The 27,956-nt window shown below is 56.1% G+C and overlaps 3 protein-coding genes across 6 annotated transcripts in view; 2 read left to right on the top strand and 1 right to left on the bottom strand.

Annotated features, from left to right (window-relative positions):
* Nucleotides 1-20: 20 nt before the first annotated feature.
* On the top strand, nt 21-9,674 carry DVL2 (dishevelled segment polarity protein 2). Its single transcript, XM_009189528.4, is given in 17 exon segments — nt 21-861; nt 4,159-4,228; nt 4,528-4,673; nt 4,804-4,913; nt 5,016-5,151; nt 5,282-5,372; nt 5,516-5,585; nt 5,745-5,884; nt 5,973-6,049; nt 6,966-7,033; nt 7,228-7,356; nt 7,476-7,607; nt 7,742-7,921; nt 8,053-8,118; nt 8,378-8,596; nt 8,704-8,738; nt 8,740-9,674. Coding segments are annotated over 17 exon segments (2,547 nt in total). The 5' UTR covers nt 21-397; the 3' UTR covers nt 9,154-9,674.
* A 75-nt stretch (nt 9,675-9,749) lies between these two features.
* ACADVL (acyl-CoA dehydrogenase very long chain) lies at nt 9,750-16,145 on the bottom strand. The gene is made up of 20 exons (XM_003912220.4): nt 15,246-16,145; nt 15,094-15,169; nt 14,756-14,821; nt 14,600-14,672; nt 14,450-14,514; nt 14,222-14,356; nt 13,628-13,772; nt 13,226-13,355; nt 13,003-13,128; nt 12,443-12,641; nt 12,070-12,174; nt 11,270-11,356; nt 11,125-11,187; nt 10,934-11,035; nt 10,761-10,858; nt 10,611-10,683; nt 10,452-10,524; nt 10,296-10,368; nt 10,126-10,201; nt 9,750-10,054 (listed from the first exon to the last, which is right to left on the bottom strand). Exons 1-20 carry the CDS (start codon nt 15,305-15,307, stop codon nt 9,914-9,916), a joined length of 1,968 nt encoding a protein of 655 aa, XP_003912269.1. The 5' UTR covers nt 15,308-16,145; the 3' UTR covers nt 9,750-9,913.
* Nucleotides 16,146-17,663: 1,518 nt separating this feature from the next.
* DLG4 (discs large MAGUK scaffold protein 4) overlaps nt 17,664-27,956 on the top strand; it is a 28,786-nt gene continuing 18,493 nt past the window's right edge. For 2 of the 4 annotated variants that reach the window (XM_003912218.3, XM_009189522.3), the window contains exons 1-2: nt 17,664-18,170; nt 27,606-27,671. In XM_003912218.3, the coding sequence (XP_003912267.1) occupies nt 18,141-18,170; nt 27,606-27,671 (96 nt within the window). In that variant the 5' untranslated portion in view covers nt 17,664-18,140. Of the gene's footprint in view, nt 18,171-27,605; nt 27,771-27,956 lie in introns of those variants that run through there. The other 2 variants (XM_009189521.3, XM_009189526.4) reach the window with 2 other exon arrangements.

Genomic DNA, 27,956 nt, shown 5'->3' with positions numbered 1-27,956 from the left:
AGCACTGGGCCTCTCCCACCCCAAAATACTTGAGTAAGCCACCTCAGAGCTTTCATTGTATTTGGCCCTCCCCACTCGAGTCTAGGAACCCCCACAATCCCCACCTTCACTCCCTGCACGCACACTCCTGAGGGTCAGAGTTGCTTCGCGCTCCCTCCGGTGTGGGGTAAAGCTGGGTGGGAGCCGACTGTCCGCTTCCTGAGGGCACAGGCCAGCTTATCCTGGGTGCTCGGAGGACCTCGGCTGGGGTACACCTTTGGGGGCTGGGAGGCCGTTGCTGAAGGCAGCGATCACGTGGCGGGGGCACTAGGAGGAGTCACGCGGTCACGTGGCTGGGAGGGGTCACGTGACGGGGGCGGCTGAAGAGCGCGGGGTGGGCGGGCTTAGGTCACGTGACATGAGGAGAGGTGGGCGGGGACCTGGAGGACGCTCGCGTTGTCGGTGGCGGTGGCGCGCGGCGGCCGCTGAGACCGCGGCTTTGAGTCGCACCTCGCGGCCCGCCCCCCGCCGCCACCCTTGCCGACCCCTGCTTTTTCCCTTTGCTTCTCTCCAGTACTGGGTCCGTCCTGTCCGGGCTCGCGCGTCGGTTTGCGGGTGTGCGCAGGCGCGGCAGGGGCCATTAGCCCCTTGGGTGGGCGGTGGAGCCCGGGAGTGCGCGGGCGAGACCATGGCGGGCAGCAGCGCTGGGGGCGGTGGGGTTGGGGAGACGAAGGTGATTTACCACCTGGATGAGGAAGAGACTCCATACCTGGTGAAGATCCCTGTCCCCGCCGAGCGCATCACCCTCGGCGATTTCAAGAGCGTCCTGCAGCGGCCCGCGGGCGCCAAGTACTTTTTCAAGTCTATGGATCAGGATTTCGGGTGAGCGCAAGGCCTAGATAGGACCGACGGGGGCTTTGCTAGAGTGGATTGGGCGACGTGGAGGGGCACACATCTACTTCGGGCCACACTAGGATTTTCTGGCCTGTGGTGGAGCAGATTGTACCATGCTGAGGTAGGTTGACTCTCCCAGGATGGACAAGGTTATGCTTGGATAGATTGAGGCACACGGACAGACTAGAATATCCTAAACCAGATTAGAGACGATTAGGCTCTACTGGAATAGGTGGGGGCATACTGGTTTATTTTGGAGTGTTCTAGACTGTACTGAGTAAATTCATCTATCGTCTGGTCGTTTAGTACGTTCTCAGGAGTCCTGTAACGCCTGTAATCTCAGCACTTTGGGAGGCCGAGGCGGGCGGATCACGAAATCAGGAGATCGAGACTATCCTGGCTAACAGGGTGAAACCCCATCTGTACTAACTAAAAATACAAAAAATTAGCCGGGCGTGGTGGCGGGCGCCTGTAGTCCCAGCTGCTTGGGAGGCTGAAGCAGGGAGAATCGCTTGAACCTGGGAGGCGGAGGAGGCAGTGAGCCGAGATCGCGCCACTGCACTCCAGCCTGGACGACAGTGCGAGACTCCATCTCCAAAAACAAAAACCAAAAAACAAAACAAAACAAACTTGGGCCATTATGGACTCTACTGGGCTGTATTGGTTAATCCTGGTTTCTCTTGGGGCAAGACATGGTTTTATTGGAGCACTGAGTATGGGGGCAGACAAGGCTGTTGGTGCCCATGCTAGTACAGGTAGCTGTATTGGGGTATTCTAGTCTATGTTGGTGCAGACAGCTGCGTGTGGGGACATTGTAGGCTGTGCTAGAATAGATTGGGCTATCCCTAGGGTAATTTGGACATTCAGGGCTATCTTGGACTAGATTGGCATGTAAATAATGCAGAGAAAGCCCTTTTGTGTTTATGGTCTTTGGGGCTGAGCCCTCTCTGGGTCCTCAACCTCTGCTTTTTTTTTTTTTTTTTTTAAAGACCGAGTCTCGCTCTGTTGCCCAGGCTGGAGTGCAGTGACTGATTCTGGGCTCACTGCAAGCTCCGCCTCCCGGGTTCACGCCATTCTCCTGCCTCAGCCTCCCCAGTAGCTGGGACTACAGGCGCCCACCACCACACCCGGCTAATTTTTTGTATTTTTTAGTAGAGACGGAGTTTCACTGTGTTAGCCAGGATGGTCTCGATCTACTGACCTCATGATCGGACCGCCTCGGCCTCCCAAAGTGCTGGGATTACAGGCGTGAGCCACTGCGCCCAGTCCAACCTCTCCTTTTTTGAAGGCAGGCTGGATTAAGTTGAGATAGCATGGGTTTTAGAAGAACTGAACAAACTGGACTCTAGCTAGAAAGATTGTTTGATATGGGAAGGGTGATACTATCTTGGGAGTTATCTTGGCTTTAAGTCAAGGTTCTTCTAGTTGTCAACAGTGCAATCTTGGACAATTAATTTAAATTTTGTGTCTTGATCTCGTCTGTGACATGGAGAAAATCACAGAATGAAATGGTTAGTTGAGGTGTGTGGTACATGGTAAATTCTTGGTGAATGGTAATTGTAATTAGTATTGAGGCTGACTACTCTATAAAGGTTATGGTGATACAGAGTAATTTGTCTTAAGAGTGGACTGAGCTATGCTGAGATTGTGTTATGTTGGGAAGAATCCTACATGATGCTGAGACAGATTGGTAGTGACTGGGCTGTGTTGTCACATTGACAGCAAATGGATTAAGTTGATATATATCCTGGCTCTTATGACCATATTAGGCTAACGGGTTAATTAGACAAGGTGTCCTAATTTGGCCGCAAGGGTGTGTGTGGAAAGAGAGAAAGAAACAACCAGGGCAGAGAGTCTGATGCTTTATCCGTTTATTCATTTAGTTGACAGTATTTGTTAATGCCTAAGTGTCAGTGTGTGGTGTGTGGCCAGGACATGGTATTGATCAGAGTAAGTGTTCATGGTTTGATGTCGTGGTCAAGAAGAAGGGGCAAGTCCAGTCCACCACAGGGAACCCATTGGAGAGATGACCCCAAGGCTGGGCTTTGGGATCTGTCAGGCTGAGCAGATTGCTTCGTGCTGAATTTTGTGCCAGATGAGGCACAGGGGAATGGGAGCGCCAGCTTGCTCTCTCCTTGGGAGCTTTCAGTCTAATGAGGAGCTTCCATTGTTTGTTTGATCTAATGGGTGGTTTTGTTTTTTGTTGTTTTTTGTTTGTTTGAGGTGGAGTCTCACTCTCTCGCCCAGGCTGGAGTGCAGTGGCGCAATCTCGGCTCACTGCAACCTCCGCCTCCTCGGTTCAAGCGATTCTCCTACTTCAGCTTCCGGAGTAGTTGGGATTATAGTGTGCACCACCGTGCCCGGCTAATTTTTGTATTTTTAGGAGAGACAGGGTTTCATCATGTTGGCCAGCTCCTGGCCTCAGGTAATCCACCCACTTTGGCCTCTCAAAGTGCTGGGATTACAGGTGTGAGCCACTATGCCTGGCCTCTAATGGGTGTTTTTACTCAAGAAAGGACAGTCTTCTGGAAATGAATTAGTGAAAACTAAAGGAAAGTATAAAAGTAGACACTTGGTTGAGGACCGAAGCCTTTTTTTTGGAAGGTTTTTTTTTTTTTTTGAGACAGATTCTTGCTCAGCCGCCCAGGCTAGAGTGCAGTGGCACAGTCTTGGTTCACTGCAACCGCTGTCTCCTGGGTTCAAGCGACTCTCCCGTCTCTGTCTCCTGAGTAGCTGGGATTATAGGCACCCACCATCATGTCTGGCTAATTTTTGTATTTTAGTAGAGACGAGGTTTCACCATGTTGGCCAGGCTGGTCTTGAACTCCTGACCTCAGGTGATCCGCCCACCTCAGCCTCCCAAAGTGCTGGGATTACAGGCATGAGCCACCGTGCCCGGCCTTTTTGGCAGGTTTGTAAGGAACAGGGATGGGGTTGAGAGGAGGCTACCAGCCAGTCTCATTAGATAGGTATCTTAGGCAGCTGCATCAGCATAGGGGATTGCCTTTGAAATTGTACTGAGAGGTTTGAATCAGACTCAATCAAGTCTTTGGAGCAGCACTACGCCCCTGAGGGTGCGTTAGGGAGAGGAGAAATAAGGAAAGGGGATTGAGTTTGGAGATTTCTTAGGAGTCAGAGTGAGTTCTTTCAATGTAAGAGAAGACCTGAACAGGGCGGGAGAAAGTCAGCATCCTGGAGCCAGGTGAAGATTGGGAGGAACTTTGATGGGGGTGGGGGTGGGGGTGGTTGGTCCAGCTCACTGACCTCCACCTTGTCTCTTGGCAGAGTGGTGAAGGAAGAAATTTCAGATGACAACGCCCGCCTCCCCTGCTTCAACGGAAGGGTGGTATCCTGGGTAAGAGGTGCACACGCCGAGGGCTGGGTCCCCTCTGCATTGCCAAGCTTCTGCAGGCCTCAGTCTGTTTCTGTAGCCCTCTCCCAGGCCAGGTATGAGCAGCCCTGGCTCTTTACCTCCTATCTGTTTGGAGAGCCAGCGAGAGGCCCTCAGCCTTCTCCTTCTGGAGTCTCTAATACTTGCTAGGTTATTTTGCTCTTCTCCAGCTCTCTGAGACCCTTTCTCGTTCTTTCACTTACTGCAACCTGTCACACCCCGACTCCCAGGTGAGCCACTGTTTATTGTTTGCACCCTTCTAGCTGGTGTCCTCAGATAGTCCCCAACCCGAGATGGCTCCTCCAGCCCACGAGCCTCGGGCAGAACTGGCGCCTCCAGCCCCACCTTTACCCCCTTTGCCACCCGAGAGGACCAGCGGCATTGGGGACTCAAGGCCTCCATCCTTTCAGTGAGTCCTTCTGATTCTTGACTTCGAGGGAGGGAGGTGAGGAGGGAACCCAGGCCTTTTGGTAGGGTACGCCTGGGATCCGGAACCCTGTTCTCCTGATGTGGATTGGAAACCATCTCTGCCTGTCCAGCCCTAATGTGTCCAGCAGCCATGAGAATCTGGAGCCTGAGACAGAAACCGAGTCAGTAGTGTCACTGAGGCGGGAGCGGCCTCGCAGGAGAGACAGCAGTGAGCATGGCGGTGAGGGGCAGGCCTGGGGGCCGGGAAGGGCTGGGCCAGACCCCAGCCTTGGTGGGGTGAGCAGGGGGAGGTTTGGTTCCTGAGCTTCCTGTCCATATGCAGCTGGGGGCCACAGGACTGGTGGCCCCTCAAGGCTGGAGCGTCACCTGGCGGGATATGAGAGCTCCTCTACCCTCATGACCAGTGAGCTGGAGAGTACCAGCCTGGGGGACTCTGACGAGGAGGACACCATGAGCAGGTGTGGCTCCATACAGCTCTCTCCAGCGTGCCCAGCCCCCTTTCTTCCCCTCCAGTCAATCCTCTGGTTCTTTCTTTTGGCCCCATGACCACTTTGGCCTACGTTTGCTCTGCTTCCAACCTCCTGGCAGGTTCAGCAGCTCCACGGAGCAGAGCAGTGCCTCCCGCCTCCTTAAGCGCCACCGACGGCGGAGGAAGCAGCGGCCACCCCGCCTGGAGAGGGTGAGGGGTTCCCACGGGAAGGCTGGTGCTGGGAGAAGGTGGGGCATAAGCTTTGGTTTGGGTGGTACCTGGACACTGGCAGCACCCCAGGGTTGACCGTGGGTTATTGAAGGGCACTCTAGCTCCTCCTTTTCCCACCACAGACATCGTCCTTCAGCAGCGTCACAGATTCCACCATGTCTCTCAATATCATCACAGTCACGCTAAACATGGGTATGGGGAGAGCCTGTGGCTAGGGCGTGGGGAGGGCCTGGTCCCTAGGGTTCCAAGGGTCCTGCGGCTGGGGCTCCTCTCCTCACATGGCCTCTCTCTCTAGGGTTCTGGGGGTCCTGCCGCGGGGGCCTCCTCTCCTCACATGGCCTCTCTCCACAGAGAAGTACAACTTCCTGGGTATCTCCATTGTGGGCCAAAGCAATGAGCGGGGAGACGGAGGCATCTACATTGGCTCCATCATGAAGGGTGGGGCTGTGGCGGCCGACGGGCGCATTGAGCCAGGGGACATGCTTTTGCAGGTGTGCTGGGGTGCGGCCACCGAGCTGCCCTGCACGGGAGCCCTCAGCCTCTCCCACCATGCCTCTGACCCACTTCCTCTGCTTCCAGGTGAATGACATGAACTTTGAGAACATGAGCAATGATGACGCCGTGCGGGTGCTGAGGGACATTGTGCACAAGCCTGGGTAAGTTGCCGAGCAGGTTGCAGGTCCTCAGTCCCCTTTTTTTTCTCTTTTATGTTTTGTTTTGCAATTTTAATAAGTAGTAAGGCGTGGTGGCTCATGCCTGTAATCCCAGAACTTTGGGAGTCCGAGATGGGTGGATCACCAGAGGTCAGGAGTTCGAGACCAGCCTGACCAACATGGTGAAACCCTGTCTCTACTAAAAATACAAAAATTAAGTGGGTGTGGTGGCGCACGCCTGTAGTCCCAGCTAGTGAGGAGGCTGAGACAGGAGAATCACTTGAACCCGGGGGGCGGAGGTTGCAGTGAACCGAGATCACGCCGCTGCACTCCAACCTGGGCGACAGAGCGAGACTCCGTCTAAAAAAAAAAAAAAAAAGTGCTGAGACATAATGTTCAAAGTACGGGAAACAAATGTGTGACGTATCAAATAATAATAGAGTGAATATCCATGTCACTGCCACCTAGACCATCAAATAGGAGATTGCTGATATTCTAGAACTTCCTCCCCAGATGTCCCTTCCTGCTCCCAAATGCCTCCCTCCCCCAGGGGTGGTCACTCTCCTGACTTCTTTGGCTATCACCATAACAGAGGAGAGCTTTGCCTCACTCGATAGTTACCACTCTTGCATGTATCCTTGAGCAGCACGGTTTCATTTTACCTGTTTTTGGTCTTTCTGTGAATGGAATTGTACAGCGTGTACTCTCTCGTCTCATTTGGCAGTATGTTTTTAAGAGTTTTCCATGTTGATGAGTCATCCGCATTGTGGTGCCTTCCACCCTCACCTTCTCTAGCCCAGCCGCGATGTGCTTGCTTCTCCCTCTCTTTGTGTCTCTTAATCCATCGTTGCTTCAGGCCCCCACTCTCCTGAGGCCTCCTCTTCCCCTGCGCCCTTGACTGGACTTCTCTTCCCCGTAGCCCCATTGTGCTGACTGTGGCCAAGTGCTGGGATCCCTCTCCTCAGGCCTATTTCACTCTCCCGCGAAGTGAGTGACACTCAGGGAGGGGGCCTGAAGTTGGGGGTGGGGGCTGGCCAGGAGGCTGGGGCTGGACGTCTGGTCATGGGGAATGGGTGGGAGGAGGGTCCAGGCAGAGGTGGAACAGGAGGCTGAGTCAGGGAGGGACTGGGCTGGCTTTTGGGGACTGAGAATGGGTCATTTTGGTGCCATCTTTGTCCCAGATGAGCCCATCCAGCCAATTGACCCTGCTGCCTGGGTGTCCCACTCTGCGGCTCTGACTGGCACCTTCCCAGCCTATCCGGGCTCCTCCTCCATGAGCACCATTACATCTGGATCCTCTTTGCCTGATGGTGAGCCACCAGCCCACCGCATCCCACCCTCCCAGCAGAAGGCTGTCCTGCAGTGGTCTGACCCATTGCCTTTGTGGGAGTGATCCCTGACTCTCATTCCCTGTGGTCTCCTCTGCCAGGCTGTGAGGGCCGGGGTCTCTCCATCCATACGGACATGGCATCGGTGACCAAGGCCATGGCAGCTCCAGAGTCTGGACTGGAAGTCCGGGACCGCATGTGGCTCAAGATCACCATCCCTAATGCCTTTCTGGGTACGGCTGGGTCCTGGGCAGGTGGCTGGAGAAAGGGAGGAGGAGGCAGCCAAAGCTGGGAGTGGCACAGGCAGAGGCGAGAGCAGGAGTCGGAAGGAGAACCTGAGGCCTTTTTCCACTGTGGATGCTCCCAGGCTCGGATGTGGTTGACTGGCTCTACCATCACGTGGAGGGCTTTCCTGAGCGGCGGGAGGCCCGCAAGTATGCCAGCGGGCTGCTCAAAGCGGGCCTGATCCGACACACCGTCAACAAGATCACCTTCTCTGAGCAGTGCTATTACGTCTTCGGAGACCTCAGTGGTGGCTGTGAGAGCTGTGAGTCCCTCTGCCCCAACTCTAGCAGTATGGCTTTGCCTGCCTTGTTCTGCCTCTCCAACCCTAGACCTAGCCCAGAAACCGCAGCCAGGGCCACGATGGATGGTCGAGCAGCGTGTGTCCCGCACTAGGTCCTGCATTGGCCGAGGATCGTGGCTGGCATCCATCCATGCGCTGCTGGACAAGCCACGCGCCAGGTGCAGGACTGTGTCCACCGGGGGAAGGTGCACATCCTCCTGAGTCCCACAAAGACATGGGCTAGTGGTGGCCCTGGCTGTGCCCCTGCCCTCATGGCAGAAGTAGATGGGAGTTTCCTGTCAGAGACCCTTGTGAACCCCTGTTTTGAGCCCCATCGTGGGTGGGTCTGGGAGAACTTTCCAGTTCCTCTCCATTCCGTGTCTTGGGGCCTTAGCCTCTTGAAGCAGTGATTTCTTCCTCACTTCCCTTGTTTTCCAGACCTAGTCAACCTGTCTCTCAATGACAACGATGGCTCCAGTGGGGCTTCGGACCAGGATACTCTGGCTCCTCTGCCTGGGGCCACCCCCTGGCCCTTGCTGCCCACTTTCTCTTACCAATACCCGGCCCCACACCCCTACAGCCCGCAGCCCCCACCGTACCATGAACTTTCATCTTATACCTTTGGTGGGGGCAGTGCCAGCAGCCAGCACAGTGAGGGTAAGTCATCCCCACATACCTGTACAGCCAGGGTCTGAGGGTGGATCAGAGGGGAGCCAGGGAGGAGCCTGGGTGAGGACTCAGTTGCCCCTCCTGTCCGTCCACAGGCAGCCGGAGCAGTGGGTCGACCCGGAGTGATGGGGGGGGCAGGGCGCACAGGGAGGCCCGAGGAGCGGGCCCCCGAGTCCAAGTCCGGCAGTGGCAGTGAGTCCGAGCCCTCCAGCCGAGGGGGCAGCCTTCGGCGGGGTGGGGAACCAAGTGGGACTGGCGATGGGGGCCCTCCTCCATCCAGAGGCTCAGCTGGGGGTGCCCCTAATCTCCGAGCCCACTCGGGGCTCCATCCCTATGGACCACCCCCTGGCATGGCCCTCCCCTACAACCCCATGATGGTGGTCATGATGCCCCCACCCCCACCTCCAGTCCCTCCAGCAGTGCAGCCTCCGGGGGCCCCTCCAGTCAGAGACCTGGGCTCTGTGCCGCCAGAACTGACAGCCAGCCGCCAAAGCTTCCACATGGCCATGGGCAATCCCAGCGAGTTCTTTGTGGATGTCATGTAGCCCACTGTGGGGCCAGGCTTGGCCTGGCGCTCCTGGTGTGTGACTGGCTGTCCTGGCCATCATGTGCTTGCTCTTACAGTGCCTGGGCTCAGCCTAGCAGCTGCTGCCATACAGGAGATTGTGGCCACTGTGACTCTCACCAGCAGTGCCTGGTTCCTCCCCCTTCCCTCGGGTAGACAAGGGACCTTTGATTATTTTTAGCTTTGTTTTTTTTATAAGTCTTTTTGGGGGTTAAAATAGAGTTTCTTACATTTTTGGGACTTTTTAAATAGGCATTTTCTCTTTTATATGAAAAATCCCTTCCGTTGGGCCCCTTCTAACCCCAGAATGTGACCTCCTCCTCCAGTTACCCATAGCCTTGCCCTGTGCAGGTTTGGGGGTGGTCAGTGGTACCCTGGGGTTAGGCACCCTAGACAGCAGCCTGAAGAAGCTGGGAGATTTGGGCCATGTAGCTGCCTTTGTTACTCTATTTATTTTAGTCACTTGTATAAAACACCAAATAAAGCAATAGAGGCAAACTCCCCACGCCTCTGGCTCCTTTCTTTGGGAGGGAGGCAGGCAGCAGAGGGAAAGAACGGACACACAGGAGCAAAGCATGACTGGTTAGAAATTTTTATTATTTGCGAGGCAGTAAGTGCTCTTGAGAGCAGGCACAGTCCTGGGAATACTAGGCCCCCTCCGGGACAAACCAGGGCCCTAAGGAGAGGGGCTTTGGCTTGAGGGAAGGCACATAACCGGGCCAGGCCCTGGCCAGGAGTATTCAGAAGCCAAGTGGGTTGCTGGTGACCACACCACCCCGCTCCACCAAGGCCTTGGAGATGCTTTTGAAGTTGCGGTAGAGCTCATGCTGCCGGGGGTCAGACTGCAGGGCGGCCATGCCCTCTCGGATCCGGGCTGCAGCCTGGGGAGAGGGAAGGAGGGTTGGGCCTGCACCTCTAGCCCTCACCTGAGCTTGGCAGCCCCGAGTCTCACCTCGATACACCAGGTGTCACAGAGCATTTTCTCATGCTGGGCCGTGTGGTGGCCCTCACTCAGGGATCTTGAAGCCCTGGCAGGAAGCAGGAGATGAAAATAAATCTGGGCCGGCTGGGATCCAGGCCCAGGCCCCCTGCAGCTCAGGCATTCCCCACCTGCCTCCTCACCTCGAGAGAACCACCACCATGGCATAGAGGTCGATGGCCCCGTCTGCCAGCCGCTGCAGCAGAAACTGCTCATCTGCCGGGTAGGTGGGGTGGGGGTGGGGGCATTAGTCTCAAGGAGAGGAAAGGGAGGGGCGGAAGGGTGTAGAGCTCACTCACTGACAATCCCCTTCTTATGTTTTATCAACTTGGCCTCCACCACAGTGGCAAACTGCTCCAGAGCCTGTACTGCCTGAAGAGATGGGGACAGTGCAGGGCTCAGACGGGCCGTCGGCTACAGTCCCTGACGCAGGCTCTCCTGGACCCCTGGCCACTTACCAGCTCACCGCTCCGACTCAACTCCGGGTGGACAACTCCACTGAGACTCAGGCCGCTGCCCAGCCCTGCCCGCCTGAGAGGAAGAGGGAGAATGACTGGTTAGTTGTCATACACTGCCCTGCCCTCCCCTGGCCCTGACCCTAAGCCTACCGCCTTAGCTGTTTGCCCGCCTCTCCCAGCAGGAGGCCAGCATTCCCAAAGGGATTCTTTAGAGCACTGCCAAGCCCAGAGAGCTCCTTTCCTTTGTCCTGTGGGGAAGAGGGTCCAGCAGTCAGGAGTCACTGTCCTCCCCACCTCTACCCCCACCCAATTCTCCCTCTTACCATACAGCCCTGCAGAGCCACAAACAGCCGAAGGATGTCATTTGTCCCCTCAAAGATCCGGAAGATGCGAAGATCTCGGAGCACACGCTCTACTCCAGGTTCCTAGCACAGGGCCACACAAATTATATGCCCCTGCTGAGATGTGCCTACCCACCCCTGGCCCAACCGAGGCTCAGAAGACCGTCCTGTACCTTCATGAAGCCCATACCCCCCATGATTTGGATGCATTCATCTGTCACCTTCCAGGCTGCCTCCTAGGGACAAAGAACAGATGAGACTGGTTGTGGGAGCTGAGCTCCCAAACTGGACTCCCTCCCAGCATGCCTGGGACCTCACCGAGCCAAAGATTTTGCTGATGGCGGCCTCTATCTGGAAGTCCGTTGATCCCTGGTCCATGTTAGCACTCACCATGTAAGCCATGGACTGAGGTTGCATGGTTGGGACATGGGAAGGAAAATTGCAAAGGGCTTTGTCAGACTTGGCTTCATCACCCAGATCTCCAAGATTAGGGATGACGATGACCTAGCTTGTTAGGTCAGGCAAATAGTTGTTCTGGGTCAGTTCATCAGGCGCTTCCAGGTATTTGTTGTTTTTTTTTTTTCCCGGAGTCTCGCTCTGTCGCCCAGGCTGGAGTGCAGTGGCACAATCTCAGCTCTGCAAGCTCCACCTCTCGAGTTCGCGCCATTCTCCTGCCTCAGCCTCCCGAGTAGCTGGGACTACAGGCGCCTGCCACTACGCCCGGCTAATTTTTTGTATTTTTAGTAGAGACGGAGTTTCACCGTGTTAGCCAGGATGGTCTCAATCTCCTGACCTCGTGATCCGCCCGCCTCAGCCTCCCACAGTGCTGGGATTACAGGCGTGAGCCATCGCGCCCGGCCAGTATTTGTTTTCTTAAAAGGGGTGGACGTAGGGGATGGGGTAGAATTAACTTCTGGTACTGCTAGCAGGCACCTGAGCAGAACATCATTGCTCTCTTCCTTCGGCAGAAGCTGAGCTGACTATGCCTCCCCGCATCCCCTAGGGCATTGGTGTAAAGCTGGAGACCCACTGCCCCAGGTGCTGCTGGGGGTTGTAGTCTGACCCAACTGGGAAGAAAGCCCCAGGGCTCCAGGGAGAGGGGCTTGGGAGGCCCTCACCTCAGTTACATACTGCAGCATAACCATCCGGGCCAGCTTCTCCTGGATCAGCCCAAAGTTGTGAATTTTCTCCCCAAACTGGATACGATTAGTGGCATAATCTACCTGGAAGAGGGTCCATGTATTCCACTTTGGTTCAGTGTGGTTCTGCAGTCTCCCTAGACGGGGGCTGGGCTTGCGCCACAGGGATGGGCTTTGCATACAACCAGAGTTCAGTCTACGCTGGATGGAGACCTAAGCTAACAAGTCTGGGGCTGCTGGTAGGGGAGGAGTTTCTGGTGTAGGGAGTGCCTGCAAGTGATTAGGGACACATGGCAAGGGGGACAGTGAGACTACTGTTCGGGTTACCTGGGGACTTGGGCAGGGTACTCACCGCCTTAGTAATGATGCCTCTCATGGTACCTGCCAGGGCCGCAGCCATGCCAAACCTTCCATTGTTGAGGATGTGCATGGCGACCTTGAAGCCACTCCCAACCTCACCCAGCACATTCTCCGATGGCACCCGTACTCCATCAAAAAACACCTCTGCTGTGTTTGAAGCCTTGATGCCCATCTTCTTCTCAGGGGGCCCACTGTGTCAGGGCAGTGTGGGAAAGCAGAGGTGTGTTCAACAGGTTGTCAGTGGGGAAAAACTGCTTCTTCGCTCTTTATGCACTAGGGAGGAATTACAACTCCTAGACTATTAGAGGCTACAGCCAACACTTACCCCCGGCCCTGAAGGCTAAGGAGGCCTGGCTATGTCTTATTTTGTGTTGGACTTGGTTGCTGGAGCCAAAACTTTAGCTCAGTTGCATACATATTAGTCCCAAAGGCCACATTCAGTCCACCTGCTTTGGCTTTTGCACACATCCCCGGGTGACTTGCAACAGCCATTTGCCCAGGAACCCAGTCCTGCCCCTCAGTCCTAAGCTCTCCCAACCCAAATTCACTCACTGGGTGACACCCCCGAAGCCCCTCTCCACCACAAAAGCTGTGATCTTCTCCTTCACGGCCCCCGTGGCTGGATCTGTAACTGGTGTCTTGGCAAAGACTGTGAAGATGTCTGCCAGGCCCCCATTACTGTGGAAGAATGAGGGACATTCAGGGCATGGAAGACGGGGAGCAGCGGGGCCTGGAATTGGGCGGAGGATAAGGGGAGAAATGGGAGGCAGATTGCCTGATCCAAAGCTTGCTTCCATTGAGGGTATAGTATTTTCCACAGGGGCTGGGCACAGCAGAGGTTCGGATGGAGGCTGCATCTGACCCGCTTGAGGGCTCGGTTAGACAGAAAGCGGCCAAAGTCTCCCCTGTTGGGGAGAGAGCTCCTTTACCCCAAGTTCTGACGAGCTTCAAAGTCCACTCGGCCCACTTCCCCATCCCTCCAGCAGGCAGTTCCCCTTTAACACCTGGGAGTATCCAGTTTTCTTTTGCATGTCCCAACCAGCACACTGTGATGCCTCCCCAGAATCTTCCCCCGACTGAAATGCCCAGCCATCTGATAATCTGAGTGCCAACTGGCCTAATCTGTGCCAGGCTCAGTATACCCCCCCAATCCTTGGGTCTCCTAGGGTTGCCTCACCGGATGCCAGTTTGGGGAGGTATTTTTCTTTCTGGGCCTTCGTTCCAAAGAGTAGGATGCCTTTGAAACCGATGCTCTGATGGGCCCCCAGGGTAATGCCCACGGCAAGGTCATGCATGCCCACGATCTCCACCAAACGGGCGTACTAGAGGGGAAGCAGGGATATGGGGCTGTCACTGGCTGCAGAGGGACCTGACTTTAACAGGAGAGTGTGGGCAACAGGGCAGTTCCTGACCTAGGGCAGTGCCTGACCTGGGCCATCCCCAGTGTGTGGAAAGGAAGTGGGGTCTGCAAAGGGTACAGAAGAGAATGTTGGTCTGTCTTAGGTCTAGGTAGGAGGACGACTTGCTACTAGTCTATTGTTAGGCAATCCCCAACTTAGAGATTTGTAAGGACTTGGGAACCAGGGGGAGGCCCATGGTTCAGCCCTAGGGGACTGCATGTAAATTGTATTATGTTTGGAGAGTTAACATCCATCCCACAGGCACCCAGGGCAGATGCTTAGAAGAGACCTTGACCCTAGAGATGGTAAAGGAGCTGAGTCTGCCAAGCTGGAGTATGAGATACTGGGATGTGGCGATGGGGTGCCCTCACCTGGGTGTTGCAAAGGCCCACACCACCCAGCTCACTGGGCACTTGCAGACCGAAGGCCCCCAGCTCCTTGAGGCCCTGCAAAGTGGTCTCCTCCACCATCTCCAGAGTGTCATTCTTGGCAGGATCGTTCACTTCCTGGGGAAGGCACAGGATCCCACATCCAGGCTCCTTTTGAGCTTAACATCGCCATCCACCCCACCAGGGACCAAGCCCCGAGTCATTCCTTACCTCGAAGAAACGGGACACGGGCTCCACCAGCTCTTTAAGAAACTCTGTCTGCTCTTGGTTGAGCACTGGGGTGGGGGACAGGCTGGTCAAGCCAGGCTGGCAGGGGAAACCACCCTGGCCCCACCCAGCTCTGATTACCCCTTCCCTTACCGGACGGGTATGGGAACACCTGATCTGTGGTGAGCTGGCCTTTGAACATCGCCACAGCAAAGGACTTAGATTCCTGGGCAGAGAGAGGCGAGTTTCAGGACTCTGGTTGGGGTGAGTGTCTCTGGCTAAGGCCTACCTGGCCTTGAGGGTACCTACCGCTTTGGCCGGTTTTTCCTTGTTCAGAGCGTCAGAGAGGTGGGAATCTGACTTGTCCAGAGCCAGCTGGGAAAAGAGATGGTTAGCAAGTCCAGGGAAGGGACTTCCGCTGTGCCAAGGGGAGCACAGGCGAGACCACGCTGGGAGGCGGCGCGAAGCGGTGACCTTTCCCCTAGTTTCGCCCTAGGGCACCCTGGATTGCCCTTTCCCCTACTTTCGGCGACAGAGCTGTGGGCAGGTGCCTGGCACCAAGAGGGAGACCCCTGCCGACGGCGGGAGGCGGGCGCCTAAGCGGACCGCTGCTCCCACACCCCCTTGCCAAGGCTGCCGCGACTTACCTGAGCGGCACCTCCCGCATAGGGCCGCCGGGCAGGGCCGGGCCGGGGCTGCCCCAGGAGCGCCGTGGGTCGCGAGCTGTGGGAAGTGGGGGTTCAGTCCTGGCCCGGTGCCCAGGGCCGCTGCCCCCCGTTCCTCTTGTCCATACACAGACCTTCCGCCCCCGAGCCTCAGCAGCTGCCGCCCCAAGCTCGGGGCTATCCGAGCCGCCTGCATCTCCGAGTCTCTCCGGGCGTCGCTGGACGGAGCGCTGACCCAGCTTTGGCGTCCTGTACGCCCAAGTCCTGGACCTCCTAGCCCTGACTCATCGTCCAGAGTGCACCGGGCGGCGGCGGTTGCGGGCCCCGGGGCATGCTGGGAGCTGTAGTTCCCTGGAGCCCGGCCCTGCGTTCCGCTGACCTAGGGGGATCTCCAAGCGTCTCTCGTCTCCCCCAAACTCCTTAATCCCGCCCGTCTGAACTAGAGTCTAGTCCTCCGACGGGGTGATGGGATAGGATGAGACAGAAGAGGAAGGGGCTTAAGTCACTGCAGCCAGAGGGATGGAGGTGGACTGAAGGGAGGGCTTCTCTGGTGGGGTTAGAAGAGAGAAGTAGGGAAAGAGAAGTGTAAGGTAGATGGCAGAGATAGAGGCACCGAAAGACAGACTCTAAGGTTCCTGATGAAATCTGTCTCGGCCAACACAAAAGGGAGGGCACGGTGGTGGTGGGGGGCACCCAAGCTAGGGTGTGAGTGCCCTAAGTGTATTCTTCTGAGATGTAAACCATTTCACTAACTCTTGAAGCAGCTACAGTTTCCCAGTGGGAAGGCCCCGCCAGGTTCATTGCGCTTCCCTTAATAAAGCCTCTGAGATCTTCCTGAACATTCCCTTCTGTCTCTGCCCTGTGTTACTTCCAGAGACCATGTGCCCAGGCAGATGGAATCCTCCCGGGCCTGAGAGGAACTGCAGGAATTCTCCTGCCTCTTACCTGTGAAACCCCAACTTCTCTAGCCCTAGGTCAGGAAGTTCCAAACAATTTCTACCCCTCTTTCTGCAATTCTCATTGGGGTGAGAGGAGGCCCTGGAAGAGAGAGAGCTGGGGTCAGCTTCTTTTTGAGCTGCTGGAGCCCTCTGTGAGGAGGCCCTCTTTGCTGGCTTCTCAGGAGAGTGTGGCTAGGTTCTGCCTGCCTATGGGGAGACGGGCCAGGGTGTGTGCAGCAAGATGGTGGCGGTGCTGGTGCCTTGGGACCTGGGGGAATGGGACAGCTGGTCGGTTCAGAGATGGCCTACTTTACTCACAGCTGGAATTTAGTGGGGAGAAGCAGCTCAACTCCAATCCTGGAGGATTAGGGAGATTAAAGTGAGAGAAGAGAGAGATGTCCCAGAGACCAAGAGGTGAAAAACAGGGGTCCTTGTGGAGGGGAGGTCTGGGATTGAAGTGGGGGGCTGGGGCTCAGGGATCCTTCTCCCTGAATCTTTCCATAGGGCTTGGGGTGAAGGGCACAGGCTGGGGAGATGAAGTGACAGTGTGTTCGTCTTCCTGTGTTGGCCTCTTCCCTGTCCCAATTCTCCTTGCATCGCACTAGCTCCCAGGTCAGCCCTCTGGCTCCTGGCACCCCCGCTGCTGCGGTGGGCACCCCCCCTCCTCACAGTGCTGCATAGCGACCTCTTCCAGGCCTTGCTGGGTGAGTAGCCCGTTTTCTGAGGGACCTGGGCCTCCAAGGGCCGTCCGTTACTGAACTTCGGGGGCTGTTTGGGAGCCTGGAAATCATTTGGTCCAAGCTGGAGCCCCATGCAGGGTCATGCCTATGGTGTCCTCCATGAGTGTGGACCAGCCTTGGCTGAAAGGGCTCCTCCCTTGCCAGCCGGACAGCAGCGGTGATGACAGGGGTGATGTGTCTGGAGAGGCCTGGGATGGGGAGGTAACTCAGTTCTGTTCTGTGGCAGACATCCTGGACTATTATGAGGCTTCCCTCTCAGAGAGTCAGGTAAGGAGGTGGGGGCGAGCGCCTTACTTCCTGAGGGGCAGGCAGAGCTGGAGGGGTGAGGCAAATATTGCTAATATTACATGGAAACTTGGGGGCCCTGCTGACGAAAGACTGAGTCGGTGGCCCAGGGACTTGGGGCACCGAGAATGCACTCTCTGTGGTCCTGTACCCCCTCTCCCTTTCTTCCTCCTTTTCTTTGGCTGCCTCAATTTCAGGCACTAAAGAGTCTAAGGCTTTTTAGGTTTCCCCCTGAGAAACATGAGGCAGAACTAGGCCCCCAGGGATTGCCTCCTGCAGCCCCTCCCTCATACCCGACCCCCTACCGCCTGTCGTGGCCTCCCTCCCGTATTCAAATAACCATGGGTGCTCCCAGCCCAACTATAGGTGCTTCCTTCTCTAAGAAATGAAATCCAGCCTCATCGTCTTTGCTGTCATCGCTGGTGGCTGGCCAGGTCTCCATGTTTGCCTCAGGGCCTCTGTGCTTCTGCTTCTATCTCCTTTCCCATTATCCGGGTTCCTGCCAGCACGGAAGGAGTTAACTCTGCCAAGGCACCCCCCCATTCTGGCTCCTAGCTCCCCCCCTCCCCCCCCCTGCTTCCTCTCTCCTCCTCTCTCCCCTTCCCTCTTCGGCTCCACGGCTCCCTCGGCCGCTGCCGTTTCCAACCCCCCCACCCCACTCCCCCGCCACGGCCCCTAGCCCCTGGCCGTTTGGCAAGACCCCCCCCTACCCCGGGGCTCCCCGAAATCCAGTTCCCCTCCCCCACCCCAGCTCATGCCCCAGCCCCCGAACTCCGGGGCTGCCAGCCCCCGGTGCCCCCGCCCCTCCTGAGAATCGGGGTGTGCTCCCCAGGCCCCCTCCCCTCCATTGGGGAGCCCCTTTTAGGGCCCCCTTCCCTCCCCTCCCACGCTCCCCTCCCCTTCCCTTCTCCAACCCCCTCCTTCCCCTCTCACCCCTCCCCCCATCCTGGCCCCCCCTGCAAAAGTGGGGTGCGGAGGGGGGAGGGGTGAGAACCCACGGAGGGGAGGAACGAAACTCCGATGAAGTCAGAGCCCCTTACCCGCCGCCGCGGCCAGGCCCCCCAACATGGACTGTCTCTGTATAGTGACAACCAAGGTAAGCATGATGGGGGGGCTATAAACTGGGGGGAGGGCATGAGTTTGTGGGGAGGGGTTAGTAGGCCTTATCTGGGACTGGCGTCCCTGGAGTGGCAGCATCAGAAGTAAGATGTATTTGGGGGTCTTAATTTAGTTTTGGGGTTCACATCTGAGAAAATGCTGGATTTGGCCACAGGTGCCCCCTGGAGTGATCCCTTTGTACCTGTAGGGAAATGGAAAATTTAGGATATTCCATGGTTTGGGGGGCCTGGCGGGTTTCGGGGTTCACCAGCGCTGTTTGAGGGAGACTTATTTAGGGAGAAGCCTGGCTCACAAGGAAGTCCTGCTGGTGTATGTGGGAAGGTGGGCTATGCTGGGGGGTTCCTCTTTCCTCCCCAGGGAAAAGCTGGCTTCCAAGGGCCTTGTCCAGTTTTGGGGGGCTCCTGGCATGGGGTAAAGGTTATTGGTTGTGAGTGCCTGACTGGTCTGGGGTGTTAGCTGGCAGGGAAGGGGTGGGCCTTCAGACTCTGGAACAAGCATCTCGTGGCTGCATTTAGGGATGCACACTCAATTTGAGGGAACTGTTAATTTAGGGTTCAGTCATATAGAATGGAGGTAGTTAGAAGTTGTCAGAGGGCTGGGGCCCTGGCATGGGATTACCTGAGGGAATGGACCAGGTGAGGCAAGGATGTGGGGGTATTCCCATAGGAGGCAGAAGATTGCAGCAGCCGAGCTTGCCAGCCTCTGAGGAGGAGGATGAGAGGCTTAGGGAGAGAGGGGATTTGAGGAGGGGGACCGGGTGGGTGGTGCACAATTTGGGGGTGGCCCAAAGGCAGGGGCCCAATGTCCCCATCTCCTCCCACACTGTATCTAGCCCTGGTCAAGAAAGAGGGAGAAGAGCAGATGGGGGGACTGTTCCAGATACCCCTGACGCTTGGGATCAAGGTGGGGGAGGACACCAGGATTTAAGGGTCCCTGAGGACTTATGACCGAGGGTACTGAGGTTACCGGGGTGAAAAGGTGTAGGAGGAGGGCAGGGCTGGCAGCGGTGGGGATCTGTGCAAGAGTGTCCCTCTGGTTGGAGCTTGGCAAAGGCAGGAGATCCTGGATGGAGCACAGGCGAGCTCCTGGTGGGATGCGGATACCTAGGCTCTGCTTGGAGACTCTGGGACTGGAGAGCTGGATGCCTGGTGTGTGGAGGGAGGCTTGGGCGGGTGGCAGGCAGCTGGGGGCTGGGGGGTGGGACAGGAAGTGGGGGCCGGGGGAGGCGGGGTCCGGGTGAGTCACAGGCTGGGGAGGGGGTTATATTTAGTGGGAACTGCAGCTTTTCATGGGAGGGAGCTGAGGACACACATGTTCCCTGCCACAAACTCACACATGTGTGTACACATGCATTGTGCACGTGTGAGGATGGTTGGAAGAGATTGGGGGCTGAGGACCTTTAGATTTGGAGCCCCCACACTCTCTCCACCAGGGCGACTTGCTTGTCCCTCATTCTGTGGGCTTCGGGCTTTTTCCCAGGCTGCCTCTTCCCCACATCCCTGTAGTTTCGGTGGATTTTTATGCCTCAGTTTCTCTGGCCTGGTTTCCTCTGTTCCTGCTGTCTCCTGCCCTTAGGCCTGCCACTTGGCCTTAGGCTCCGTGGCTGTGGTCCCCTGTATCCAGGTGTAAATAGAAAGCCCGCTGGAATGTGTGGGCTCTGCTTCCAACACGTGAACACACAAATGGGAGCGAGGGTGAGGGGCTTGCCTGCACTGGCAGCTATTCTGGGTGGGTGGGTGGCCTTATTCCTTACCCACTCCAGACTCCTACTTCTTCCATGGAGCCCAGGGTTGAGCATCCCTGAAGGAAGGAGGCTTACAGAGCAGATCATGCATTTGGGGTTTACAGAGGCGTGGAGACCCAGGCTTGCCACATTCGTTGGCTGGAAAACTTGTCAGCCTCGGGATGATGGGGACTCCAACTCCCATAAGGCCCCGAGGCACAAGATCCCTCAATGTTAGAGGGTTGCTGCCCATGGCGATGTTGGGAGTTGTGGTTCATCTCTATCCAGGGCAGCTAGCGGAGGATAGCCCAAGAGGAGCCTGCAGGGGGCACATGGCTCCTGCTTCCCCAAATGCTGGATGGGGTAGGGAGTGCTCAGGCTTTGCGGTCGTTGAGCTCCCCAGCTCTGCCTGAGTCTTCCATCTTTCATTGCCTATATTTAGACTCCTGCCGCAGTAATTTAAGGAACATTTATTGAAAGCCTACTACGTGCTAGGCCCTGTGTTGTATGCAAACTCCACTCTACAGCGATCACTTTGCCTTTCTTGGTGCCTTTATCTCTGCCAGCATCTCTCGTCTCTGAGCATCTCTTTCTCCCACTCCGCCCCCGTCCCTCCCCCTTTCCCCGCGCTGCTGCCGCCGTTGCCATGGTAACCGGCGACGACTGAAGCTGCGTGGCGGGCTGGAGGGCCGGGCGAGGGTGGCGGAGGGCGGAGCAGAACAAGTGGGGGTGGGGATACAGTGGGGGAAAGACTGAGGCTATTTGCCAGAGCCCCAGGAACGAAGCGGTTAAACCCTCCGGGTGGTCCTTATTGGGCAAAGCCGAGATGCCGGGGGCGGGGCAGTGTGGCCGACGGCCTCATTCATTGGCCGGCAGGGGCGTGGCGGAGGGACAGTGTGGGCGAGGCAGGGGGACCGAATGGGCGGGAAGTGGACGGAGGCGTGGCCTCCCGGGCAGGTGGGCGGAGTCTGGCTTACTCCTATCGAGGGAGGCAGTAACCCTCGGAAAGAGGAGGAACCTTGGGGCTGGGTTACCTGACCGAAATGAGGGCGGGGCTGACCCGGGATGGGCGTGGCGTGGCCCCCCGTGCGTAAAGGAGACAGGGTTTAAGGAGCTATTGTCCAAGTAACTTCAGGGCGCGGGGGTCTTTGGAAAGGAGAATCCGGGGGTTGGGAAGTCTGACGTCTCAATTTTCCTAAGATGGAGGTCTGTTCAGATTTCATCAGAGCACCCCTCCTACCTCAGCTCTGTGTTCCCAGGAGACGGTTGCTAGGCGACAGCAAAGTCCTTGATTGCTGCGTTGCCAGGCAACAGAGAAACGGAAAATGGAGGGAAAAGGGAAATGGGGGATGGGGAAGGGTCTTTATGGGCCATAGCGCCCACTGGTGGATAAGCAGGGCCTGTAAGTTTTCTATTCTATAAGGAATTTTGAGTCCAGCCCCTTCTGCACTGACTCCTTGGATCCTCTGGTGATCCAAGCCTTCCTACCAGATATGAAACTAGGACATTGGGGGTCATCTTGGGGGTGCATGTAACAGATGCCGATCAACGGGGTCAGTCTCGCTTGGGTGAGATTCTAGGGAAGTCGTCATTTCTACCATGTGTGAGCATTTTATAGAAGTCAGCCGATTTGAGGAGACCCCTCACTGGGTTTTAAGAGCTGGAAAGGTGGGCCTTCAATGGGAGAACCGGGCGTTCAATTGGAAGAGAGGCTTTCAGGTTAAGTTGTTTGGGAGAAAATGGAAATCTCTGAAGAGAACTGAAGGAGGAGGTTGGGAGTGTTCTGGACGACTTGTGGGTAATTGCAAATTGCCGGCCATATCTTTGGTGTGTATTTTTTGAGGCCTGAGTGTGGAGAAGATATATTTGGGAGCAATCTACCGACAAAGTTGGAATTCAGAATCGTGGAGATGTTCTGCGTAGCCAGAAAAGGGTGTAATCTATGAACCTCAGGGTTAAAGAAAAGGAGAGGAGAGGCCGGGTGCGGTGGCTCACACCAGCATTTTGGGAGCCCGAGGCGGGCGGATCATGTGAGGTCAGGAGTTCGAAACCAGCCTGGCCAACATGGCGAAACCCCGTCTCTACTAAAATACAAAAAATTGCCGGGCGCGGTGGCTCACGCCTGTAATCCCAGCACTTTGGGAGGCCATGGCGGATCACAAGGTCAGGAGATCAGACCACGGTGGAACCCCGCCCTCTACTAAAATACAAAAAATTATCTTGGCGAGGTGGCGGGCCTGGAGAGGCTGAGGCAGGAGAATGGCGCGGAACCCGGGAGGCGGAGCTTGCAGTGAGCCGAGATCGCTGCCACTGCACTCCAGCCTGGGCGCACAGAGCGAGACTCTGTCTCAAAAAAGCTGGCTCGGGCGCTGTGGCTCACGCCTGTAATCCCAGCACTTTGGGAGGCCGAGCGGATGGATTGCTGTTGTCAGAGAGATCGAGACCACGGTGAAACCTCCGCCTCCTACTAAAAATACAAAATTAGCCGGGCTGCTGTGGGTTTCTGTAGTCCCAGCTACCGGGAGGCTGAGGCAGGAGAATGGCGTGAACCCGAGGCGGAGCTTGCAGTGAGCCGTAGATCGCTGCCACTGTACTCCCAGGCCTACATAGAGCGACCTGCCTCAAAAAAACAAAACAAAGTTAGCCGGGTGTGGTGGCGGGTTTGTAATCCCAGCTACCCCGATAAGCGCTGAGGTAGTAGAATCACTCGAACCCGGGAGCCAGATGTTGCTGTAAGCCGAGATCACACCATTGCACTCCAGGCTGAGCGACAGAGCAAGAATCTGTCTCAAGAAAAGAAAGAAAGACAAAAAGAAAAAAAAAAAAAAGAAAAGGAAAAGGAAAATACTTTTAATTAATTAATTAATTAATTAATTTTTGAGACCGAGTCTCACTCTGTCGCCCAGGCTAGAGTGCAGTGGCGCGATCTCGGCTCACTGCAATCTCTGCTGCCCAGGTTCAAGCGATTCTCCTGCCTCAGCCTGCCGAGTAACTGGGATTACGTGCACCTGCCACTGCTCCCGGCTAATTTTTGTAGTTTTAGTAGAGATGGGGTTTCACCATCTTGGCCAGGCTGGTCTTGAACTCCTGACTTCGTGATCCACCTGCCTTGGCCTCCCAAAGTGCTGGGATTGCAGGGATGAGCCACTGCGCCGGGCCAAATTTTTTTTTTTTTTTTTTTTTTTAAAGAGGTGGGATCTCACTGTGTTGCCCAAGGTGGTGTTGAGCGCCTGGCCTCCAGCGATCCTCCCGCCTAAATTTCTTTTTATAAGGGTTTTGGAAAAAAATGACGAGATTGCAATTGAATTTGGAGGGTCTGCTTTAAAGTAGATTAAATATTTCCTGAAATTGGGTTCTGGTGTGGAATTGGAGACTGGCACATGAGGAAGTCATGAGTATCTTACTAGATTCGGGGGTTTGGACAGGGGATCCCAAACAAATTGGAGGACTTGTTATTTGGATATTTATATTAGAGCAAGAGTAATATTTGCACTAACTGCAAGGTACCTGTTAGTGGATTGGGGGATAGATGTGATATGGAAAGGGATGATTTAGCATATACTAATTTGGGGGCACAACAAGGATCTGTGGTTCTTTAAACTTTTGAAGAATCATGGGCTGCCTATCAGGTGGGGCTGGACTGCAGGGGAGAACTATGCTGGTTAGAATAGGAGATGCCTTGGAATCTGAGGAGATTGGGGGGTTTGGTGGGAGAAGCAGTGTAGATCCCTTGGGGGTTCTTGTGAGAGAAGTGCTGTTTGCTTCCCTGGACTCTGGGAGTCCAGTAATGACGAGATGTCCAGTGAGGTTTCGGAACAGTTAGGGGTCTCGCGATGTTGGGGTTGGGGCATTAGATGGGATGGAATAAGGAGTCCCCGAGAACTAGAGAGATAAACTGGCAAATTTAAGTCTGTCTCTATTTGTAGAGGGGTCAGAATAGAAGTACAGTGGAAAGTGAAGTCCACAGAGAAACAGCATGAACCAGGGGAGTTGGTGGCTAAGAGGGTCTCCCCTCACCCCTCTCTCTCCCAACGTGACGCTCTCCCTTACTGCGCAGGCGCCGTTCCCCCCCCTCCGGCCGCAGCCTCCTGTCGCCGCGGCCGCCGCAGCCCCCGCCCCTCTGCCCCTCCCCCTCCCCCAACCCCGGGACCCTTGATATTCCACCCACCCCCTTCCCTCAGTCCCCCTCCCCTTCTCCATGTCGGCTCGGAACAGATTCGCCTCCATGTGTCTCTGCGTGGTACGTGCCGCGATATGGGCTCCGGCCCCGCTCCCCTCTTCCCGGACCCCCGCAAATATCAGGGTGCAAGCTTCAAGCGCTGTCGCTCTTCCTTCTGCTTGGCGCGGGGTCTCTGGGTTGCAACTTCTTGCGGACAGGCGCTGTGGGTCGTCCCTCTTACCATTCACTTTGACTCACACCCCTATGTTTTGGGGGTGCAAGCCTCGGTTCCAGGTCATTCTGTGCAACTGGGGCTCCGGTGAGGAGGGGGCCAAAGGGGAAGGAACAACAGCGACTCCGTCCGTGTCCCCCATTCCCCAGGCGTTTTACTTGTCTTAAGCCCTAATATATTGGGGGTGCAGACATGTCCCAGTAGCATCTGAGTTGTCGTGGGTTAGGGCCCTGAGTCCCAGTAGGATAAAGGGTGGGGGGTCCTCCTTTCCGGTCCTGCTTTAATTGCCCTGTAATCCAGGACTGAGAGGTGCTGATCCGCCACCTCCCCAGCCCCCAGTATGCAGTTTCAGAATTACTCTCCCCCACCCCGACCTCTCCAGACGTTTCCCCACCCCCCACACGTACGTCGAAAATTTCCAGAGACTGAACCTAGTCCCTAACCTCTTCCAGCCACATTCTGGAAACCCTGGTACCCATTTCTTGTTCCCCATTTTCCCCATGTTGCCTCCCAATCCTGAGGAGCCTCTTCCTCAGTGCCAGACACCACCCTCCCTCCATGGGGGTGGGGCAGGGAGAGATACTGGGGGCTCGCTGAGATATAAATTTACCTTCATTTCCTCCCTAGAATAAATGATGAAATGGCCCTCCTCATGTTTCCATTTTCTTCGGGTGCACGCTGACATTTCCTCCTCAGATTCAGGAATTTTCTGAGGTGGAGTGAAGATAGAGGTGCACTGGACTCAAACCCTCCCCCAGACTCCAAAACTTGGGGCTTTGGTCCTAATTTACCTTGCAGGGAATCGGAGGCCTTGTGAAGAAAGAGTGGATAGCAGAGAGTGGCTTCCACCCCTTCCCCCAGGTCTCCTCAATTCTGGGGCTTGCCCCTCAGCTTGTGCACTGCCCAGGTAGAAGACCACCTTCTCAGGATGTGGAATGAACATTCTCTGTCGGTTCATAGAACTCCTTTATTCAAGACAGCTCAGCCTTTGAGCAGGGCTATTTTGTGTGTTCTATTTTCCTTCTCTACTTTTTGTGCCCATCGGATTGAAATCTGGAGTTCAGGATTCCCTCTCCAAGTCTGTGGCCCAGAGAATAGACTCAATCTTGCTGAGCCCCTGTTTTCCTTCTTTAAGACTCTTTAAATGTATCAGGGTGCTTCTTGATTCGCGTTGTCTCTGTCTTCTGGGTTTGAGAGTTTTCGTGCTGACAGGACCACTTCCCTTCTCCCATTCTTTTATTGTACCCTTACTCTGCAGCCAGAGTTGTGTTACAGTCTCAGCCTTGATTCATCATCCTTAACATTTTCAGAATCATACTCTAGGATTGGCCATTGACCTTGATAAGCTTCCTCCCGTTTGATCTCGCAGCTGCTGCCCTCTAAGTATTAGGGCACTCTCAGCCTCTCAGAAACTTTTGGGAGGGAAATTCTGCTCTCTCTCTCTGTCTCTCTCTCTTTTTTGTTTTGGAGATGGAGTCTCGCTCTGTCGCCAGGCTGGAGTGCAGTGGCATGATCTCGGCTCACTGCAACCTCCGCTTCCCAGGTTCAAGCGATTCTTCTGCCTCAGCCTCCCATGTAGCTGGGATTACAGCCATGCGCCACCACGCCCAGCTAATTTTTGTATTTTTAGTAGAAATGGGGTTTCACCATGTTGGCCAGGCTGGTCTCTGACCTCAGGTGATCTGCCCACCTCGGCATCCCAAAGTGTTGGGATTACAGGCATCAGCCTCTGCTCCTGGCCTCTCTGTCTTTTTGAGACACGGTCTTACTCTGTTGCCCAGGCTGGAGTGCAGTGGTGTGATCGTGGCTCACTGCAGCCTCCACCTCTTGGGCTTGAGCAATTCTCCCACCTCAGGTTCCTTAGTAGTTGGGACTACAGGCGTGCACCACCATGCCTGGCTCATTTTTGTATTTTTTGTAGACGGGGTTTCACCGTGTTGCCTAGGCTGGTCTCCAACTCCTGGGCTCAAGCAGTCTGCCCGCCTCAGCCTCCCAAAGTGCTGGGATTACCGTGCCTTCTCTTTTTACCCATGTGTGCTGGGCGGTGCATTCTGTCTTCTTCAGTCCTTGAGGGAACCCTGCATATGATACCTTCCCCTTCCTGAACCTGAAGCTTGGAGGGTCTGTCTCTGTGGAGGCCCGTTCCAGAGGAGAGGAGCAGGGGAGAGGGCAGAGGCGGACGTGGAACGGCCCAGGCAGAATCGCTGTCTTCTTCTGCTGTCTCCATCTGCCCTTTTCCTCCTTCTCTGGCCCCCAGTTAATCTCATTTTACTGTTGTCCCTATTAAGCTAGCACAGGAGGCCCTTGGGATGGCAGCTGATTAACTGGGCAGGGAGTCAGGGGCCATGTTGGACCTTTCACCCCAAAAGACCAGAGGGAGACCAGGAATTCACTCTGAGGCTCAGCATGCTACCCTCCTCCCCAACCGGGGAGGCTGGCACCCATTCTTGCCCCTGTCCTGAGCCCTGCTGTCTCTCTTCTTCCCCTTCCTTCCGCAGCCCATGCCCTTCTAGCATATCCGGATTAGCTGGCTGGGCTGTGGGCTGTTGTAGGGGTAGGACCAGACTCCCCGGGCCCCTCTGTTGACTGCTTGGAAACCAGCAAGGGCAGTGAACTGGACAGGCTTAGCCTTGTCCTATCTCGGGGGCTGATGCCAAGTACCTTCTGGTGGAAGGGGCTGACTTCAGTCTTTGCCTAAGGAGTGCAAGGTAAAGGAGAGCCAATCACCTGTGGGGTAGAGGCTGCAATGGGGAGACTGAGGCCATGGAGGTGGGGTGCGGGGAGGATGCCATGCAGAGTAGGAGCAGCCAGAGGGATAGGGGAGGGGAGGCTAGAACAAGAGTGAGTTTGAGATGGTGAGAGAAGCAAGAAAGTTGGGGACTGGATGCAGAGAATGGAGGTGTGAGTGTCGGGGGCTAGAGCTCTGAGAAGCTGGAGGGACCCGAAGATGAAGGTGGCAGGGAAAGGGGTGAAGACACAGATGCCAGAGGGGCTATGCCCGCCAGAAGGCTGGTGTCCCAGGATGTGAGGAGTAGGAGTTGGGGGATAGGATTAGGACCTGGGATTGATTGGGACCTGGAATTGATGAGAGGTGCTGAGGCCCTGGCGGGAGAGGGGGCTGTCGGGAGAGTGGAGAGAGGGGAGCCAATGGGCTAGAGGAGAGGGAGGGGGAGGAGCTGGTCAGGCCCCAGGGCCTTCCGCACTGCACTGGCTGGGGGAAGAGCAGGCGGCCAGGGCGGCCAGCCTGGAGCCTGAGGCACCGGGCCGGCCCCAGTGACACCTCCGTCCCCATCTCCAGAAATACCGCTACCAAGATGAAGACACGCCCCCTCTGGAGCACAGCCCGGCCCACCTCCCCAACCAGGTAAACGCCCCCGAGCTGGTGCACGTGGCGGAGAGGAACTTGTCCCACCTCGAGGCTGGCCACGGGGTCGTGGGCCACGCCCACCTCTCCCCCTTCAAGGTAGGAGACCCTGGTGGCCCCCTCCCCAGTGCGGCCCTCGGAGCCTCGGAGCTGCAGCAATCCCCAAGGGCCGGTAGGGTGAGAGAGAGCCGTGGGGGGGATGGGGGGGATGCTGGAACTGGGGGTGGGGGTTTGGGACGTGGGCTCCTGGGGCCTGGGGGAGGGGGCGTTTGGGGGGCTGGAAAC

Source organism: Papio anubis, chromosome 17 (genome assembly GCF_008728515.1).
Source record: "Papio anubis isolate 15944 chromosome 17, Panubis1.0, whole genome shotgun sequence".
NCBI classification, from domain to species: domain Eukaryota; kingdom Metazoa; phylum Chordata; class Mammalia; order Primates; family Cercopithecidae; genus Papio; species Papio anubis.
The sequence above is the reverse complement of the archived record's forward strand: the minus strand, read 5'-3'. Positions and strand labels throughout refer to the sequence as shown.